Source organism: Centropristis striata, chromosome 11 (assembly GCF_030273125.1).
Source record: "Centropristis striata isolate RG_2023a ecotype Rhode Island chromosome 11, C.striata_1.0, whole genome shotgun sequence".
NCBI lineage: Eukaryota > Metazoa > Chordata > Actinopteri > Perciformes > Serranidae > Centropristis > Centropristis striata.
In genome coordinates, this window is record NC_081527.1 from 33,468,600 (window position 1) to 33,491,522 (window position 22,923).

At 39.4% G+C, this 22,923-nt stretch overlaps 1 protein-coding gene across 1 annotated transcript in view; it reads left to right on the forward strand.

The window, feature by feature from the left end:
• The window catches only part of LOC131979736 (netrin-G1-like), a 74,300-nt gene that overhangs the window by 25,149 nt on the left and 26,228 nt on the right, over positions 1-22,923 (forward strand). The window contains exon 3 of the mRNA XM_059343731.1: positions 7,108-7,751. Coding sequence (XP_059199714.1) covers positions 7,108-7,751 — 644 coding nt within the window. The remainder of the gene's footprint in view (positions 1-7,107; positions 7,752-22,923) is intronic.

Here is a 22,923-nt window from a genome sequence, read left to right on the forward strand (position 1 = left end):
GTCATCACAGTTCCTCTTCTGCTGGGAGAGCAGCTACTCTGAAATAGTAGCTGAAAAGAATTAAGATTGTTACTGCTGTACAGACACAATAAAGGAGGGGAACTAAATTCTTAGATCTATGGAAAAGTTCCTCTGGTCCAAAAGACACCTCGTGTTTTCCCTTGATCTCAGCAATTGTTCTGGTGAGCCAAAATGATCAAATCCAAGTCATACTAAAATGTGATTATCCTTCAAAGTCTAATTCTCTTCAAAGCATACCTATCGTTTTAAAAGGTTTCCAAAATTGTATCCAGTGCATTAAAGACTAAAAACAATACCAGGTCTAACCCTAGTATACATGTCTGACCACATTTGGTCTGTGCAATTTCATGATTTTGTGAGCAATGTGTTACAGGAATAGTTAATGTTGGTGTCTATGATGAATATTTTAGTGTGCTTTTGTCCCAGTAATAGAAACAAGTAATCATACGCTTAATAATATAATAAACGTTAGAGGCACAATAGCACATTTGCACCACTCTGTGCTTGGTCCCTAATAATTACTTTTGAAATTATATGACTAGACTCGTTGAAATTATATGAGTGGAAAGCACTGTTCTTATGAGGCTAATGACAACGTGTTTAAAAACAGGTGCGCACTGAAAACCTAGAAGAGGACAGCAGATGAGCAGCCCCGCCACCTGAACAAAGTGTGATCACTCACTTAGTCAGTCAGTCACTACACACCCGTGTATAGGGCTGACCTCAGTGGACAACCAAAAGTATTATAAGAGCATTACATTGGTGAAAAAAATGCCTCGTCAGGTAAGATGACAATAGCAGATAGAGAGTGAGGGAGGATGTTGACCATCTTCATTATCATCAACTTCAGATTACTAAGAACCACCTCTGTATTGCAGGGGCACTGCTAATAATAACACCTCATCCATCTATGGAGTATCTATTGCATGGATGCATGCATGTACAGTATCAGTGCAGGTGTGCAGTTTGTATCTGCACTTTTTATGCAGACGGGAAGGTTGGTGGAAATAAAAAAAACCTAATCAAATTGAAGGAGTCATTATCGGATAGACCCCAAATTTCATTAGTTATAATTGCTGACAAGCTGTGTTATATAATTACCATTATTATACCCTTCCAGTGTTGTGGCTTCTGACTGAACTGCTTATCAATTTATGTAGTGAATGAACTCTTTATATGCTGTGGGCTTCTGTTTATGCCCAAAATAAATTTCCCCCAGGACTGTTACTGATAGCACAATATTTCTTTTTTTTCTCTTTTCCTCAAAAGGAGTGCATCAGTCAAAAAAAGTCAAGCCAAATTAATTTAAAAAGGATTGACAAAGCAAAAATTGGTCTCAGAGTGATTTGCAGAGAAACAAAGCTCGCATCAAACTTTAAAATGTCACAATGGTGAAATAACAAGCTCGCCTTAGAGGAGAAGAAAACTGCGGCGAGTTCAATCTGTGATCTGAGCTTCAAGTCCAGGAATCTGTCAACTAAACTGATTGGTTGGATTGCCTGCACTCATCCTTCAACCGGAGCTGTCGTTGGCCAGAGAATTTATCTGTCGAGCCACATCTCGTGTCAAAAGGCACATCAACAACAGGTTACGCTTCGTCAATCTCACAGGCCATATGTCACTCATTTATACATCTGCCTCACATCGCATCATCATGTGCACGTGTGTTTAGTGTCTGCAGAGGATCTTGTATGATGTGCACACTTGGATGTCAGTGCAGCCCATTTAGGAGAGAAAACATCAATCGCCCTACTTCTGTCAATATATATATATATATATACAGTACAGGCCAAAAGTTTGGACACACACCTACTCATTCAATGCGTTTTTCTTTATTTTCATGACTATTTACGTTGTAGATTCTCACTGAATGCATCAAAACTATGAATGAACACATATGGAATTATGTACTTAACAAAACAGTGTGAAATAACTGAAAACATGTCTTGTATTTTAGATTCCTCAAAGTAACCACCCTTTGCTTAATAGAATATAAGATATGTTTTCAGTGATTTCACACTTTTTTGTTAAGTACATAATTCCACATGTGTTCATTAATAGTTTTGATGAATCACAATGTCAATAGTCATGAAAATAAAGGAAACACATTGAATGAGAAGGCGTGTCCAAACTTTTGGCCTGTACTGTATATATATATGTATTATGTTTGTTTTGTCACAGTTCATTGATTCGTATAATAGAAACCTTTTACTATTGCGCACAGCCATGAAATTCCATCTAAATATCCACTGAGCCCTCATGACAATCTTAATGCTTTATATTCCAGTCAATGACATTTGGATGCACATTCCCAGCTCTGTCTCTCTCTTTTCCTTGTTCTCTTGCTCTCCTGCTGTGTGACACCCTGATATTGGATTGACCTTATAGGCTTCAGAGATCGGGACATCATTAGCTGCGACCAGCCGCAGACTTGCTGCACAGGCCTCCTGCACTAAGCCACTGCCCCCGGACAGATCATATAGCACTGATAGAAAGCAGCTGGGCTCCGTTACACTGCAGCCATGGTGGCAATAGAGATGTCAGCAATACCAAGAAGAGACAGGCCATTAAAAGCCCTTGCAGCGCTGTGTGTAATGTCAATAGGTGTGGACTGAAAAAGATTATGTGACTCTATGACATGACCTAATGAGGACCCTTTAAACCTAGAACTAAATACAGAATTGTATGATAAGATAATATGTCATGTTAAAACATCTTGTGTGGTGTTAAATTGCATTTATTATAAAGGTGACATATGTAATACAGTGATAATTCTTACAATACCAGTTTGAACTTTTTAGTTATAAATTTGTACCTCAGATTAAAATAAAATTGAAAACATCAGCATGATATCATCAGGGTTATTGGTTAGACTTTAGAAAAACCCTCAAAGTTAACCAATTACAGGTTTTATCTATGCATAAAATATATTGTCAATATGTTTCAACTCATCTTGGACGACCGCAGATGCAGATATACGAGCATAGTTATTTCCAATTAATTTCAGAGAGCATAGAGTCTCTTAGTGGAATTCAAATTGTATTGTTCTATTGTTATTGTGATGACCTACTGACAGATGACATAAAGCACAATGCTTTTAAAATGTACATATTCACTAAGCAAAGGAAGGAACTTATATGCAATACAATATTTGCAGAAAGGCAACTATCTGTTTGCACCTGCTTGGTCCACGGTTTATGCTAAAGTATTATTTTATATATTGCAACAAATATATATAGAGGTATTATTATTATTATATAAGATGGATGGACAGATAGATAGATAGATAGATACTGAACAAAGTGGCACGATATAAGAATCATGTAAGGGTGCCATATGTATATTATTATACAGTTAGATGAGTGAAGTAGCTCTGCTTTATGATATTCTACTAGATCTAATTATTATAATACAACCCTGATTTGAAAAGGTTGGGACACTGTAAAACATAAAGTCAAAGTCAGAATCCAAAGTGTATATTTACAAGTTTATTACTTAGAATTTTAATTATATTGTCGTTGTGCAGCTTTCAATTTAATACGTCAGAAAGGATTAGCAAATTATCACATTCTGTTTTGATTCATGTAAAAAAAAAAGCATAATTATACTAATATTAAGCATTAATATTGATAATTAAATGCATGGGAATTTGTATGCATATTACGTGGCGATACCTTTAACTTCACTTATAATCCATTCTAAATTATACTTTCATGGCAGTAATTCATCTTCAGGGGCGGGTCGCATTTTTCAGTTGGTCGATATCTCATTTTGGTACAAAACTCTTGTTTCTTTCTAATTCTCTGCTGACTATATCCCTCTCCCACAGCCATGATCACAGGTAAAGGATCAAGCTGAGAGGGCTTATTGTTTTTCAATAGCTGCCCCGCGGCAGAGCGCTGAAGCCCTGGGTCTTAAATGACCACAGAAGGTATTGATCTTCATAAGGCACTGTTTTTGTTGTTAAATAACCACCACAGGAAATCCAATGAAAGGTCCCGACCTTTGTCTAAGTCTCTCCTCTGAGCTGTATGAAAGCATTCCAGTATGGTGGGCTTTACTGGGAGGACGTAAATACTGTCCGTGTCACTTTTTTTCGTTAGATTGGAAAGGTGCTTTCACATTATTGCGTTATTAATGATGGAAATGGCTTTTATGAAAGGTTTGTCCCAAGCCAGCTCCCATATGTGAACGGCTAGAATGATCACTTCCCTGGAGGCCTGAATCCAAGGCAGGCAACGAGAAAATGATTATGGATTAAATTTATGTCTTGCTTTCCACTGGTCTCTGAACACTTCTTCTGCTGCTGCCGTGATGAAGCAATTTTTTCTCTTTTTAAAGCTTCCATTTACTCTCCTTCTCACTGTTCGGCCGGGAAAATTGTTTTTCTCATTAGCCACAGACGCTGCGGTCTGAGTTCTTTATATCGTCTGTAAATAAGGCTCCCTTTTCAGAAGATGCAATGGCAGCCACCCCGCTGCTCCCTCCAACCTGACCGTGACAACAAATGAAACAAATATAAGTGAAAATTCATGCTCTTGAATGACAACAGGGAAATCACTCTTTCTCTTGGAGCGTTTGTGTGTCTCTCCCTCCCTCGCTCTCTATGTACTGTTAAGGTCTGAGCGCTGAGCAGACCTCCAAGGCTGTTCGAGCACAATGTGGAATATAACGAGCCTCGGCACACATCATCGGCAAACAGTTGAGGCTAGTACAATTTATTGTCCCTGTGGCAAAACTCAGGTAGGCAACGTCCTCCCTATTACCCCTTAACTGGCTCCCTCAAATCTCCTTCTCTGTGTTTCTGCTTTCAGTTTGGCCTTTCAAGCCTCACGTTGGCTCTGCATGTGTGTGGGTGTGCATGGGCGTGAGAGCAGAACACTTTTAGCAACTCATATCTTCCTTTAAAAACACAAAAATGTGTACTTGTTTTACATCCTCTCTCTTCCTCCCCCTCTCTCTCTCACTCTGTCTTAGCAGCATAACCCTTATTACCCTCCTAATTGGATCATGCAACGCTCCTTTGAGTCAGCTGAGCAGGCCTAGTGACCCACAATCCCTCAGTCTTGTTCTACCTCATCTCATAGTTATCGCCTCTGCTGTAGCCGAGGAGCTGATATCGTATCACAGTCCCACAGGAAATAAAACGGAGTGAGGAGATCTAAAATTCTAAGAATGTATCTAAAAACAGGGAAGTCATACATATATCGAACTGTGAAGGAGATAAAGCATCAAATACATTTTTCTTTGGGTGAGAGGAATTAGGGGCCTTACTACAAGACAAATAGCAGCCATTGGTCTTTTCAAATAAAATATAATGGCGTCTGCTTATCAGTATTCCTGCCAGTGATCTTCACTCGACTAAGTGGCAGTCTCTGTTGAATGCACCGCAATACCAGAGAGATAAGCGAGTAATGTTGCAGATAGCACTGTTCTCACCTTTAGATAATTTTGCGTGTAGAGTGTCGGATGATTGCTGATTATCGAACCGCTTTACAGTTGATCTGAATCTCATCTGCACTTAACCTCATTGTTCCTGGAGCAGAGGTGAGAGGAATGTCAATTGGAGTGTGTCTTGTGCTCACAGGCTCCGTTTCAGCTCTCTCTCTTTGCCATTCACTCCCTCTTACACACACACACACACACACACGGATACATACTGCATGTGCACACACAAGCAAACATATTCAGAGCTCTCTATCCCTCTCACAAACAAACACAAACACATCAAGAGCTCCTCTTTCTCTCCCCACTCACACGCTCACACAAACATCCAGACTCAGTGGAGGTCTATGGTACGGAGCAGACACAGGCCCATGAAAAATGCATGTCCCTTTGCGTGTTTCATAAGAAACGCTCATCGGGATTCCACTCCCATCTCAGCAGAAACACCACACAGGAATATCAATTACGCCAGCAATTTGGGTGGCGGTGTGGGCAGGGATGGCGCTGAACGAGAATACGGGATCCGTGGTGTCATCGTAATGAGAGGGTCACTGTCTCCTGCGGCTCTAGGGCCAACATTGCTTGCGCACATTATAAAATACATGTTGGCCTGAATTTGATAGAAGTGCTATTGAGTATGGTGGTGGAATCATGATAGGATGGCACACCAACCAGACTCTGGACGAGTAAATAACCGTGCGAGGAGAAAATGACCCAACAGCCAACCAGGGAGATGCTTTAGGGTTTGTAATCGTGAGGGTGGGACTATGACAGCAAGTTGCTTTATAACTAACAAGTCCTCTAGTATTCCACTTTTCCTCTGAATATTTGATGCAAAGATAAATATTTAACTCCCTTTTTGACATTTTAATTACTTAATATCCCCTCCTGTAACATTTATTTTGTAATTTGTCAGTTTTATTGAACAAAACTCTTCCTGCATGAAGGTGCAATGGCTAAAATTAAAAAAAAATTATGGCATGGGCCTTGATTAACTTGATTTCCTTTGTTTTCGTCACAGATAATCAAACTTTTATTAGTTAATGTGCCGCGGAGTTACTGACCCGGCAGCAGGAAGAGCTGATATCTGATATAATCCAAAGGAGTCAACATCAAAGTCAAGCAGTCCAACGCAGAAGCAATTAAATCATGCCCTGAACCACTTGTTCCTCAGGATTTTATTACCTGGCTCTACTGTAGGTGGATCATATTTGCTTTAGCTTTTGTTGAATCATTACAAATATGACTATGATGCTGTTTATATTTAACAGTGTATGAATAAACTCTACACAAAAAATTTACGACAAAAGGATGGTAAAATGTTCCTTGCAATTTTGATATTATTTGAGAAATTTAAGGAAGTGTTATTTGTATATGATAATTGATTGATTACTAGCTCACTGGATGCACATTTCTCTCTATATTGTACGGGCTGATAATCCTGAATTCAACCCCAAATTTTTATCACTTAATTTTTTATCTTGAGCATTGCACTTTCAAAATATAAATGTATTTTTACCACTGACTCAGATTAGGCACTAAGAAAATATAACTATACAGTATCAGAGTTGCAGCATACGCATTTGTATACCCTAAATTGCAATGTGCACTTACAGTTTGTGTCTATGTGCTCTTTTATAGGAGAATCCTTACATGTGCAACAATGAATGTGACGCCACCACCGAGGAGCTGGCTCATCCCCCAGAGCTAATGTTTGACTTTGAGGGTCGCAACCCCACAACGTTCTGGCAGTCCACCTCATGGAAGAAATACCCGAAGCCCCTCCAGGTTAACATCACGCTGTCTTGGAACAAAACCGTCGAGCTGACCGACGACATCGTGCTGACCTTTGAGTCGGGCCGACCGGAGCAGATGGTCCTGGAAAAGTCCCTCGACTACGGCCGGACCTGGACCCCGTACCAGTTCTATGCCACCGACTGCCTGGACGCCTTCACCATGGAACCCAAGACAGTCCAGGACCTGACCCAGCGCACCCTGCTGGATATCATCTGCACCGAGGACTACTCCCGAGGCTACGTTTGGAAGAACGACAAGACGGTACGTTTTGAGATAAAGGACCGATTTGCACTGTTTGCCGGGCCGCGGCTACACAACATGGCCTCGCTGTATGGCCAGCTGGATACTACGAAGAACCTGAGGGACTTCTTCACCATCACCGATCTGAGGATTAAGCTGCTGAAGCCAGCCACTGGAGCCACCATGGTGGATGAGAATAACCTGTCCAGATATTTCTACGCCATCTCTGACATTAAGGTGCAGGGCAGGTAAGACCCATGTATACTACTTATGGATTTTTGCTTTCAATAAAATCACATCTTGAAGTTTGGGTTCTTTAGAAGTCTTTTGAAGCAGCCGATTGCAGCAGCAGATTATTACTTGTATCCTTACATTTGTATCCTCTTTAAAAAGGTGCAGAGTTTTCTGGCAGACAAACAAAACTTATGTTTACATGCAGTGTTTGTCTCTAAACACCACTGTGTGAATCCTAAAGGTTTAAAGAAACATGTTGAGTTCAAATTCTTTCTCATAAAAAATTTAAAGAGCTGATTTTTTGATATTTTTAAACCATGCATGGGTTAGAATCAATGTTTACTTGTTTGTAGTCTTCATCTTCTCTACCTTTGTGGTGCACTGCTGCATTTCTTTGCACAGGTGTCAACAAAACCTCAACACCAAAGTGAAGGTCTTTGTTTTACAAAAACAGCTTCAAATTCTGTAAACTGGCTTAAACTATGGCAGGGGAAATTACTTTTCTGTGATAATGAACTGCTTTAATACTCCTCAAATCCCCACAATCCTCAGCAAAGGATGAAGCCAAATCAGTATTGATTGGATGTTATGGGGGGGGGGGCTGATTTGAAGTTATGGTCTTATAATTATCACAGAACATCAGTATTAACTAGGGGTGGCCAACCATGTATTGACTGCCAAGAGTTTGCAGGTATTCATTCCAAACAAAGACACTAAACGCTGATTAGCTCTACTTCAAGTAGAGAGGAAGAGCTCATCAGTGAAATTACCTGCTGAGGTGATCAGCTAGAATGAAAACCTACAGATTATGGCTTCTCAGTATTACATTGCAGCACCAGCCTTGGTATAAACCAGCCTATTTTTCCGTCTTTTGTGTGAAAACTGCCTTTTCTTGGAGTTGTTCTGTTCTGATTTTCACATTTCTACAAAGTGAAATACAATTTTTTTGATGATTCTTATATTAGACAGCAGTATCCCCTGACCAGAAATGTGGTCTGCCACAGTCTTAACATTAATGGGAGTCAGTATAAATACATTTTGATACGTAGGATTTCAAAATTCGGTGAAGTGGCACATTACATTGCTGATTAAAACCCTAAAATGCAACGGAGAGAACTTGTACAAGCTACATCTTGCACATAAGTGTTGAGGTGGCCCAGAGTAAGTTCAACCCAGCCTAAAATTCTGTTTCTAAAATAAGTCTGAAGCAGTTAAAAAAAATGCAGTGTGAGCAGATGCTGAACTCTCCTAAATTACTTATTATAACCCTAACTTGACAAGGACAGAGGGCTGAGATTGCCTCCTGTGAGACACGGTGAAGAGAAGAGTTTTAATGCATGTCTCTCTGCATTTTTTATTGCAGACACACATCAAGATTCCATAGACATCTCATAATCCCATTATATGATATTACGATTATTGGGTCAGGTAGCGCATAAATTCTGGAGAGCTGAACTTACTTTGGTTAATTTCTTTTTGGCCATAGAACATAATTTTCAGTTTAATCAAACATCATAGCCCTTTTCATTACAACTAAGATGTTTTGATCAATCTAAATGCTTTGACATCATTACTTAACTTTGTATGTTTCTTATTGTAATTAACCAACCACAATTCAAACACACATACAGCATACAGAAAGGACACAAAACTGTAGAGAAAATTAAGTACGGATGAAAATGGAAAATGGAAAATATAGAAATGTAAAAGTGAAGTGTTTATCTCTGATGTAAAACAACTACAGACAACTGGTGATCCTTATGTGCAGCAGAATATAGCCAAAAGTCAAAGTCCTCTGTGTGCACAGTTATGCTCAGGTATATTACCATTAGCTATAGAAACAGGCAGTTTTACTAGTCTCCCTGAAGAGAAAAGACTTTATGTGATTTAGGTGAGACTGAGAAGAAGTAGATTTAACGTTTTATTGCTCATTACATGAAGATTTAAGGCCTCCTTTTAGTGAGATGTCCTTAAATAGTTTTTTTCTGGATGAATGATTTTACGAAACGTGAGTTGTATTTTAGCAAGGGAACCTTTATGTGGTTCATTTTATTTCTGTAATCTGGGTAAGGAGACAAAAATGCAATGTGATTTAAGTTAATTTCATGATATAATAAATAAATAACCTATGGTTAACTGAAAGCTCTTAAAAAAATAACTTTAGTTTCATTAAAGCAGCATTCAATGATTTCTAGCCACTTGGGGGTAGCAGAACAAAATATTAACAGGATATGTACATATTAACAGCCTATAAAATCCTTGTAGTTAACAGTTTTATTCCACCAGATACAAAATTAGAACCTGATTAATGTAAATCCAATTTCCATTTTAAGATCATCTGGGCTACACCAACAGAGAAAATCGGACTTTTTAATTGTTGATTGCTCCACCGCTCACCAGCTTATTTTGTCTGTCTGCTATTGGGTGCTGAGCAGGTACTGTACAAGGGGTTTATCAGATTTTATAGGTGCAAAGATGAAAGCACGCATTTGCATTCTCAAAATAAACACCAATCCAAAACTACATGGAAAATGTTTGCTGAGCTGAGTCTACCGATGTCTCGACCGGTTAGTTTGTTTGTGTTATTGTGTGACTTTGGTGTTTTAAATGGTTAGTTTAGAATCACCAAAGCCATAAAATAACGGAAACCAACTAGTTGATTAAGATCAGCAACTTCTGTGTTCTGTGGGATAAAATGACTGTTTTTGTTAATGGAGTCTGGCTGCTTTAAAGACTGCAAACATAACGGCTTCAGTTTTCCCGTGTAATCGTAAAAAGGTCTGCCTGATAAAATTAAGGTTGAAAATGTATAAATATAGCATACACTTAAACTGATATTGATTCTTTTGGTGGGCCCTTTTTTTCAGATTGCTAAAATATGATTAGCTGCTAAAAAATCTCAACTGTCTCTTTAAGATAAAAGTTTTCCTACTTTTTTATATTATAAAACCTGCATTTTCAGTAAAATTAAGAAGGCCTCCTCTGCATATGTCATTAACACAGCTTGCAATGTTGCAACGTATAATATATTCATCAGTGAGTCATCACAATGCCTCTGTGATTTTCAGGGAATGGAAACATTGTCGTTTGATGATGCATGGAAATGGCCCACATGATGGTCGTAAAGCCTCTACAGCTGCTCTCCAAATGGGACCGGTGTTGCTTGCTGCAGTTGGTTTATATGAGGATAACTAGGTTGGTAATGACCCATCAGATGGGCCCTCGGTGAATTGAAACAGTTAGTCCCTAATTAGAATTTAGTCGACTTCAATGGCAGATTAGAACCATTAGCACGTTGGCTAATTGGTAGGAGACTAATCTTGTAATTAAGAGCATTTGCAGCTGATTAAATGGTAATCATCAGAGACACATCAGGGAAACGTGGAGGCATTCAAAATTGCCAGGCCGTGGTTCCAAATTTAGCCTTGCCCTGTTTAATAATGAGTAGATTTATGTTTTAATCTATGAGGTTTCCTTTTTGAGCAAGCTACAGTTTATGCTTTAAATAACACACATTTTCAGACCTCTCCAGTACTTTTTTTTTATCATCTTTGACTGCTGGTTGCAAAATCTGAAGAAATCAGTCACTGAACATGAGCTGTCACAACTGCCAAAAACATGAGACAACCCTTTATGATGTTTGATGTCTTTGATCACATGCCACAACAAGTTTTTCATAATGGCGGCAAGTGATATTCGCAATTCAGCCCTATCAGAGAGATATGCATGTTCTGCAGTCAGACACACTCTTCCAATATTCATACTAGTACTGTAAACATGAATTGATGAGGTCTAAATTGCAAGGCTTGCTACCCAGCACAGAATAGCATCTCCCACAGATATCTTATTTTGCCATTCATTAGAAAGAGTGGCAAAAGGTTGGATTGGAGGAAAATAAGCTATTTTGCCCAATTTTCCATCCTGCCCCTGGGCATCAAATTCAATTTTCCACCAAAAGTTTGCAGTGAGAAAGAAAAGAAAATAAACATGCGATTTCTGTCCAGAGGTGGATCAGTAACTCACTTGAAAGAGGGTGATGGAGACGGGTGGGGGAGGACTGATTAGAGTTCCCACCAGCCTCAACAGCCTTCTGGCTACAACCAAATGTGAAAGCCTTATCACAGAATGGCCATCCTGTCTGAAAATTCCCAGAATACTCCGCAAACACTGATTAACTTTCACTCATTCACTCCTGAATATTTGCAGTGTCAGGTAACCGGCGGATATGTTCATGAATGTCACCACTCAGAATGGATGGAGGATATATAGTGCCATGCTTTAGAAACATCCGATCTGGAAAGTAATTACATCAGATCAGATTATATTTCCCACAATGATCTGTGAATTGTTTTGCCTCATTCTACAACTATGTTTCAGAAATGACAATTGTGATGTGAATCTACTGAAAAGATGAATGAGTCATTCAATTTGCACATCAATCAGTTCCATTTAACTCCCTTGAAATCACAACATACTGTTTTTTTTAAAATCATTTTGTCACTCGTGAATTTTTCATATTCTGTTTGTTGTCACTTTTAAATACTCCCATATACCATACAGCTGCAAAACAGAAATCCTCTTGCAATATAAAACATCACAAGTAGAAGATACACTCATTTGTCTATCATTATCATTACATGCATACATGATGCACCAACAGATTTATGTCCATAATGCAGTCTGTACCAACAGAGGGAGTAGTCCTTTATGCAGGCAGGCAGAAAGTAGTTATAAGGTGGAAGTGTCAGGAGACAGGGTGGCAGATTTTCAAACAGGTTACTGGAGCTTGTGAATCATCTTACATTTTCTTCTCCTTTTCACTAACACACATCTAGCAGTCATTTCCACTGCCACAAACCTTCTGCTCACTGCGGCCCCCGCTCTATTCACAGTGAATAAAGGAAGGTAAATATGGTGATCGATCACATATGTTGCATTCATCTAGTGATGTCAGTGAGAAGAAAGGCAACCCTGAAGAAGAGAAGCGTATGCTGTAGGTATCTAGCAAGTCCCGTTAATAATAACTCCAGCATGCTTAACCATAGTTTAATGGTCATAATAACAATGTTCTCTATATTAACCATACTATACCATGCTCAGATATTGGAGAAAGTAAATACTATGGTACAGCAATGAATTCACCACAAATATGAGGAATAATTAAAAAAAAATATATGTCATTAACCTGGTTCATTTGTGGGTTTGTGCAAGTTGAGCGTGCACATCTTTAATGACTCATTGGCTCATTACCTGTAGGCTCTCAGAAGCCAGTGCAAGAATTATAATGAAATCCCAAACTTAAGTGCCCAAGGCAAGTTGACGCAAAGCAGGAGCACCAATAAAAGTAAATAACATTTCATTCAGACACAAATCCTGGGAAGCTTTAGATGCCACGCACGACAGCATCAAAAGAATCAGAGCAGATTTCTCCTTTAATAATAAAAGAATTGTTACAGAGCACAAGTTTATAAAACTGGCTTTACAAGGCTCAGAATCACATTGCACTGGAAATACTGTGACAAATCTTCCAGTGCAAAGCGATCTTGTATGGGAGGAAAGTTATGGGGAAAAGAAGACATGAGGAAATGATAGAAGGGGCATTATTTTTTCCACCTCTCTGGAGTAGAGAGTCGTGTGTGGCGGGGCTAGCCGCGCTATTGATTTCTAATGTTATTCCACATCAACGGAAAACAAAAACCTTGAACCGTGCAGGGTGTCCCACCTTTCACGTCTCCCTCTCCATCGTTCCTCACTTATTGATCAGATGTCTGCTCGTTAATTAAGACATGACCGCTACCGGCTGGCTGCGCGGTCAGAGCTGCACATCTGCAGGGCTGCAGCAGGGCCTGGGAATGAGAGGCAGCTAATCCATAAGTGCTAATGTGCTATTTCTCTCATCCCTCCATGTCATTCTCTATTTTTCCCTAACAGGTTCTCTCGTTTATCTTTTTCTTACCTTGCAGTTTCTTTCTCTTCTGTGTTCTAACTTAGTATACAAACACTGTGGCAAAGTAACCATAAAATACCCTTTTAACAGGGCCACATGGCCTATGCCATTACTAGGTAAACATACAGGGAGATATGGTTATGTTAGTGGTATTTATGCAATTCATTAGAAATTGTGACGTAACTGCTATTTTTTATTCTTGTATTACTGACATAACATTTTGTATTTGGGGGAATTGTGTTTTTGTTTAAATGCAATTAAAATATTCTCAGTTTTCATCTTAATTAGACATCATTTTGATCTAGTGTCCAGTCAAATATGTTGACAGTGTTCTTTAATCTATACATATAGCTAGCTAACATTAGCGTTGCCACTTGGATCAGTCAGCTATACAACAGCCCAACCTGGCAGTTAATTGGTGTAAGTATTCATTTACAATTAATCTCTATTTAAAGCAACTATAAGGAACTCTCATTTTGTGTTGATTTTGAAGTGGTAGTGTTTTCATGGGCATGAGTTTTTTCTCGTGTTGTAAACATCTTGGCCTGGCTATGTTTTGGAACCAAGTTAAAAAAAGATTATGAGTTCATAGACTTATGATGATGAAGGATGCATAGCAATGATGGTATGCATCTATTTGTGTTTATGTAAGACAGACATTATGACTAGACTAGACTAGAAGAGAAAGTTTGATTTTAGGATCAGCTGGTGCAACCACTTACTACTTGTGAAAACCTGTTGATTTATGTCAAAGACTTATTTATCATAAAAGAAGAATATTTTCTCTTTTTTTTTTAGGACAATATGCTTTTTTTTTATTAGCAAGTCTTGTGCAATTTAATTCCCAGTGAAGCGCTGCTTTGCAATACACAAGGAAGTTAGGATTTCTAATGTTAACATGACTGCAGGCTTGTAGAAATTAAAGAGAGATGTTTTATTCCCTGCTGACTTTCTATGCTGACAAATATTAAACAAAAGCAAATTTCAAAGACAAAAAAAATATCCTGAATTGTCCCTCTAAGGCATACATAAGAGTTATTCAAAGGCAATTTGGATACAAAGGAATAATAGTTTTAGATAAGATATAAAACATTTTACTATTATTATATGCTCCCCAATGTTCCCCCCAAGCTATAGACAAACTCTGTATCCTCCTTTCCCAGTGGGAATCCTGAGCTCATAAAAGTACCGTATCACACATTCAATGGTATCTTACACTTAAAAAGAGTCTATCTAAATGTAGCTCCTCCACAGAGCATACGCAGGATGGGCACCGCACCCCGCTGAACCACATAGAAGAGACCAAAACCCGGAGGATATCTACAGTATGCCTGTCAACGGTCACATATAGAAAGTGTAATATTACACCATACTTCATTTAAACTACTGATGATATTTGATATTTCTCTCCCTCTTATCTATACCTTCTACATGTATAAGACAGGCCAGGATGCAGCAGAGGGAAATTAATGAGTATTCCTCTAAAGTGTTCTCTGAAGATGTTGTTGAGTAGCTTGATGGAATTTTCCATTGTGATTCATTCTCATCTTTGAGCAATTTCTATATCTCTCCCTTTTGAGTAGTTTACTGTCTCAAGGATGTTTTTTTGCTTAATGCGAAGGGTACTCAATGAGCAGAGACCTTGGCCAAGGCATGACCTCGTTCACAATGACATTTGTGTATCTTCCCCATGGTTCAGATCCACTTCAGAAATGAATGGGTTTTTCAGTGGCACATGCTTCACCCTTCCATCAAGATTTATCAAGATCGGGCCGGTAGTTTTTCCGTTATCCTGCTGGCAAACACACAAAACAAACCGAAAACATAACCTACATACACCAGACTGTAACTCAAATCCAAAATTTCAGAGATCTTTAGAAAGCAAATGAACAGGAAGGTAATTATCATGAAGACACAAGTTGTGAAATGTGGCAGGTTCAAAAACCAGAGGGGTATTCAAATTTGGGGCCAAATTTCTTTGATTTAACTGTAAAAAGATTGAATGTTTCGCCATAAACAGTTAAACAACAGTTAAACAAGGTTTTAACCGGCAGGTTCTCTGTCAATTTAGCCCCTTTTCTGTTACACTGAGAGATGCTATGAGCTTGTCTGTGTTAAAGAGAAATCCAAGTTCTGAAGATGGCTAAAAGATGTGGCTGGGTGACCTGTAAGAGGGACACTCGATACTCTACATTGTCTATAGCCACATCTTCAGTTAAAATGCTAGCTGACATATAATCACATCAAGAGGAGTTAGCCTAGGACACATATAGGGTTGATCGTTCCGTCCCGAAGTAGACTTTTTTTATTAATTCGTACATACACGACATCTAGCATCCCAATGGACTGCAATGACCGTCAGCTTCTTAAAGCTATGTTGCAAGCTGATACCAAACATTAGCTAAGGGGGGTGATACTTGGGTTCAGTCAATTATGGCTTTGGAAACTCCATTAAGGAGAACAGAAAATGTAATTGCAAGAAAATCTTGTTCAAATTAGACAATAAGAATTGTTAATAGTGTTTGGTTGCATTTGAGAAACATTTCATGACCACAGCTTTGCTAAAAAAAAAAAATGGCTACAGCCCTGCCAATAAGAGCAGACATCCAACAGAATAGTTTACTGAAGAGGGTATCTTGCATTGTCCATAATTTAACAGTTGCAACGACTAGCTGGGAAAATAAATTTGTATGGATGACAGCCAAAGTAAACACTGAGACAAGTCCATCAAACACAGAACGTTAATTTTTCAGTACTGGACTGGAATCTTCCTCTAAATGGCTACATTGCAGTCTTGCCCTTCACATAACCACACCAGCCAACACAAACTCACTGGCTCTTCTCCAGCCTCTCACATACAGTACACACACACACACACACACACACACATGCCTGCAATCCTCCCTGCCCGTGCCCTGTGAACCATGACAGCTGTAGCCAGCTTGATTGACAGAGTTTGAAAGTCAGGTTCAAGTGCAGGTTCACACGACCCCCAGCGTTACTCCGCTACCACCGTAAGGCTCTCGCCGGCTCTGCCAACGCCTGCTCACTTATCTTCCACCAGATGTCTGTCACATGCTGCGATGTTTTCTGCCAGTCATCTCTCCGTCTCCAGCGTTTAATTAGTGCTCATTAAGGCCCAGGCTTTCTTTGTAAATAATATATGGAGAGAAAGTACATCAACATAAGCTGTCTCTGGTGGACCGGCAGCCATGAATAGTAAAATCGTCAACATGCCCTTTTGCTTCACTTATTGTATGATCAAGCTTTACCAGCAGTGATACAGACAAGGTTGTTGTGGCTTCATGAGTTCAAATGGTGTATACATGTGTGTATACGTTTATGCATGCATGTGTGTTAGAATCCTCACTGGAATAATGCAGTGCCAAATAATGGTTCTTCATTACCATAAAGTGTTAAGACTTCTTTTCTGAAAACAGATTTTTTATTTGTACTTTCACCCTTCACACTGTAGTAGGTGAGTGCATGCCGTAAGCACCACTTGCATGCTTCTGTGCTCACTCACTCACACACACACACACACACACACACACACACACACACACACACACACACACACACACACACACACAGAACACAGAGCATACAGCCAGGCTCTGATTTCCATATTAATATGTCTTCCCATTGCCGATTTCTTCACGGCTTCCTCCTTGTCTCAGTGGCTTACATCACATGAATGAGACGGCCCTCCTAGGGCTGAGGTGGGTAGACATTACCATACTGTATGCCTACATCAATGCACAACCTCAATAATAGGCCCTGTCATTGAAACAAATCACAGGCTTTCAGTGGCAGTGGCCCAAGCCACGTAAATTCAAATTTCATTTCGCCTCGGCAGAAAATTGAAGCAGGGGGAATTAACTTGTGATCCATTCCTAATATTTCTCCAACAATTTGGGGAGCCCATGGCGTGGCTACTTTATATTTCGATGGGGGACGCAAACAATTTGCTTGAGATGTATTACATTACACCCCGAAGAATGACAAAATTGGCCACAGCACAGAGCGACGAAAACAAGCCTAATCGGACTCTTCAATTTCACGGTGACACAGCCTGGTGTAATGAGGTGACTCTGTGACTCCCCTCCTCTCCTCATGAAGGAGTTCAATGCCATCCAAAATGTAAAAGGAGTCAATGTAAAGTAAAGCTGTCAAACTCATTATGTTAGCTGTATTTGCTTTGTTCCTGCTTAAATTACTGCTGTAGTCTTTTCTTTCCTTTTGCCGACAACTATTATTTGAGTTTTCTAAAGGCAGCCTAGATTTAAACACTTTTGTCTCAAACAGGTTTATGAATCGGATGGATAGATTCAAATCAAGTTCCATCAAACATTTCCTTTTACATTTAGGGCCATTTTTTAATAAACATTTAACTCCATAGTTAAGTCCATATTTATTTTTAGGTCACATTATGTGGGCTGTGTTGTTCATTTCAATACACAGAAATTATTTTGTTAATTGCAAAAGAGTCAACACAGTTTTGCAAAGCCAATAGTAGTTTCCCTACATGAAAGTATATTTAATTAGCGCCTTTCAACAACGGGACCAATTCACAGTCCAATACACAAATAAGTCCAAGTGCCTCCAATATTAATTATACAGTTAACTATTATATTGTATTTTCTGTAGCTTTGAATACAGTTTCAAAACTTTATCCACACTCAAATGGTAGAACAATACTTTATCTGATGGCCTAAAAATATTCAAAGTGCTTTGCAAGGCATCAAGACAAAATTTTAAAAGAGATAAAATAGTAGACATAGTGAGATTAAATAAAGAGATCCAACAAGGAAAATAAGGTTTTATGAGTGACTAATCCCAAGTTTAATTTATGAAAAGGCATTGGCAAACAAAAAAAGTTTCATCTTTGTTGATAGAAGTCTGTATGTTCATAACCTAGGAGCTGACCACTGATAATCATTCTTCTTTCGCCCCTAAAAACAATTATTTCTCTTTTATATTTGTTTAGTTAAGATTAAAATAAATGTACCATTTGCTTATTAGTTTGCTTATTGATTGTTTGAAGTCTTTGTTCATGCTTGGCTCCCTCAGTTGAATCACTGAGTCTTAAATAAAGGTTTGAAGGAAAGAGACTAGATGTGACAACTAATAAACATAATATTAACAGCACCAGCATCCCGATTTTTAAATGAGATTCTCCCATTTTGGTCCCGGTGTATCCCAGCATTCCTTCCTCTCATGTAAAAGACATCATACATCATCGCTTACCCTGTGAGGTGCTCTGCGTTATTCTGGTTATCCAGAATTACACCAGGTTACACATTGACATTCATCTAAAACTTTCAGCAAGGCCAAAGTTTCCCTTCATCTCTCCATATCCGTCAGAGCTATCACTGGCCAGGATATGTGAGGCTCTCAAAGTGTCTTGTCAAGGAAAGTTTCAGGAAGCTCAGTATGTATTTATACAGCATGGAGGCACATTACGGCTTCTGACCAAGGGTGACTTGTATGAGGGAACAGGTGAGATACAGAGCTGAGGGAGACTGCTTTGCTCAGTCAGTCTTAGCAGTCAGAGTGGTAGTCAAGGGTTAAATCTCTAATGGGGGAAAAAGGGGGCTCTCAGTCTGAAATACTGTACAGCCATTTTATTAAATTCTCAACAAGCATTCTCTGCATACAGATTTTGGGCAGTCTCTCAAGAGAAGTTCTTTTTTTGTTGTTGTTTTATTTTCAGAAAACATTTTGTAAGAGCTGCTGCAGCTATTTTCCCAAAGGTAGATAATGTGCAATTTGTCTTATCTTTATTTTCCATATATTCACAACAGTTGGGAATAACGGGGATGTACATTTTAGCTACCAGCCCTTCATCAGTGTATGACCTGGCACTAGGAGCTTCAGGATTTATACCCTACCACAGGTGCAAACAATCAATTAGGTCAACCACATCATTGCCTCCACAAAGAGAAAAGACCATGGGGACCAACATGGAACACCAGGCACATATATTATGGTCTGTTAATCAGCAATTGTTCGAATAACATAATCTTAGATTTATAGTAGCAAGGAAGCCATGAACTGAAGTGTATAAAACCCTACCTCATAAGGCCTGGGCAGTGGTTCGGGAGTCAGCCCTAAATGAGGTCCTACGTTCCTTCAACCTTGTGTTCTCTCATGAACTTTTTTCCTTCCCAAATTTGGCCTTATGTTTCTTGAGCCCCATGTGACCTTGCCACCTATGAATTTTTATCCATATGAAATTAGGCCCAATGATCCCTCAGCACTGTGTTCCCCCATTAACTTTCCCACCCTAAATTAAGCCCTAGGTTCCCTCAGCATCTATGGATTTTTTCAATATCAAATTAGGCCCCATGTTCCCTCAACCCCATGTTCTATTAGCCCTATGTTCCCTCAGTCCCATGTTCCCTCAGCCCATTGTTCCCTTAGCCCATTGTTCCCTCAGCCCTGTGTGCCCTCAGCCCATTGTTCCCTTAGCCCATTGTTCCCTCAGCCCTGTGTGCCCTCAGCCCATTGTTCCCTTAGCCCATTGTTCCCTCAGCCCTGTGGTCCCTCAGCCCCATGTTCCCTCAACCCCATGTTCCCTCAGCACCGTGGTCCCTCAGCCCCATGTTCCCTCAACCCCATGTTCCATTAGTCCCATGTTCCCTCAGCCCCATGTTCCTTCAACCCCATGGTCCCTCAGCCCCATGTTCCCTCAACCCCATGTTCCCTTCGCCCTATGTTCCCTCAGCACTGTGTTCCCCCATTACCTTTTTTTCACCCTAAATTAAGTACTAGGTTCCCTCAGCATCTATGGATTTTTTAACGTGTCATATTATGCCCCATGTTCCCTCAGGACAGTTCCCCATTAACTTTTTTCCACCCTAAATAAGCCTTATGTTCCCTCAGCACCTATTGACTCTTTCCATATTAAATTAGGCCATATGTTCAGCTCACCATCAGCTCTATGGTCCCTCAGTCCCCTGTTTCCTCAGCACCTATGGATTTTTTTTGCTTCCCAAATTAGGTTCTCTGTGCAATGTAATGCCCAAATACTAACATTCTATTGTACATTGTATACCAGCAAAACATTTAGTATGTCCCACTACATACTGTCAAAATACCAGGATGTCCTACGACATTCAGTTTCATTATGCAGTTTACGAGCCAGGATGCTTCTCTGGCTACGTTGACCCACAATCCTCTGGGCAGCATGTATGAGACCGAAGGTCAAAGTTTAAGCCATACTACCACTGTAGTGTGTCTAAATTGCATGCATACTGCATGCAACAAACACATCTGCAGTACATACTAAAAGTTAAAATAATGTGATTTGGAATGCAGCTTGTAATGTTCCCTCAGAGTCAGGACTTACATAACGCACTGTTGGGGTCAGAGTTGGGAAAGGAGAAGGTATTGAAGGGAACATACAGATGAGGGAACATAGAGGTTCACCTCTGATTTGCAAATGAAAAGACTCACACATATAGCCATTTTATCTACATTTTGAAGACTACAATTCAATGTGTTGGTGGGACTTGATACTGATATTCTGCTGGAGCGATGGTTATATAAACCAAGATGTCAAGACAACTTTTCATCAATGCTTATATTTAACTTTAATGCCCATGGTGTGCACACATGTATGAAAGGACCCTGCAAACCCACACTGGTGTTTTCAGTTATTCTGATTAATTGGGCCTCAGGTGGAAGTTGGCAGAGCTATGCTGGGAATAATGAAAGGTCACCAAACTCAATCCACCAATAGGCAGTTTTTTACAGCATAATTTTGTCTTGTCAAAATAGGAAAAGCAAAGTTCTTACTTATAAGGTAAAAATGGCTCTGTTCAATTCAAGTGTCCCACATTAGTTGGACCCTGAAACCACAACAGCTACATGAGATTCAGCCATCATTAAGTTTATTGTTTACACCCTGCTTTTCCTACAGTGACATAACAAAATTTCTTCTTTGAAAATGAGCTGTTAATACAGGAGATCTGTCAGTTACTGCAGCAACATCTGTCTGTAGACACCATATGAATAATGGACAACGTGTCCCCAAATGACGCACCGGTGATGTCATTTGGAGCCAGAGTCTGCACAGTGGTGATCAGGCAGAGGAGCCACCGTATCGAGCTCCTGTCCATACAGACATGTTCCGGATCAATCCAAAGTCAATCTCAGCTGTCAATCATGATGTCACACTTCCTTTTCATAGCATCAAATAGCTAATTAACTAAAATATTAGAAACCATCTCTGTAAAACTTTTACTTGAAGTGTACTTTTTGTACTTATTTTTAGTTTGGTCCATGTCCCATCTGCCATCATGGAGGGGGCGGAGTTTATGACCTATACTCGACAGCAACCAGGTGGCAATCCAGATGTTTTGGCTCCACTTTTGGGGAGCTGTTATATAATCCATCTACACTCTATGGTACACACCCACAATGTCTTATAGGTTCTTATTAAAGAAATAAGTGAAAATTTAAATCTGAAGCTAAAGATATCAGCAAAAATCAATCTACTTTATTAAGGTTTCAAAGCCAGACTTCTCTCTTTTATATGCAGATTTTAAAATTATGTCTCTAATGGATGACACGTGGTAACAGGATATCACTTATAAATATAATTCTGCTACATTTATCTGCACTTTAGTCTATTAGACTCATTACAGCTTTCATAACTAACCTCTCCCTATTCAAACATTTCCATTTCTTGACACTGGGTTAAATGCAATTCATGAGCTCAAGTTTGATGTAATGCAACAAATGGAAGTTATATCACACATTTTTCAGTCTTCCAATATAACCTCAGGGCTGCAAGCTTTACAGTGACAAATATCATTAAAACAGTTTGATTACTGTGAGTTTCTCCAAGACTAGAAACATTAATTTAGAATAATAATTTTATGAAATTAGTGGCTTTTATAGTGATTTTTCTTGGATGTCACTGTAAGCTTAAACTTGAAAATTAGCAAAGGGGGGGCTTGAAAGTTTCCCTTACCTGTCAGTTGAGGCTCTTCTACTTTGAGGTTCCTGTTTAACGAGTTCTGTGCTCTGCTCTTGTCTTAAATCAGAGATGCTACAGTAGAAGCTGTCACAAGGAAGAAAAGCTGTGTTAGACATCGTGAGCCTGTCAACACAGTGTCAAGCAGCCAGGAGAAGCCAAGGTTAGGCAGCAGACACAGGGCACTGCTGCTGTCTACTCCTGGATATCAGCATGAAGTAGCCTCTTGCCTCACCTTTACTTCACTGTAGAG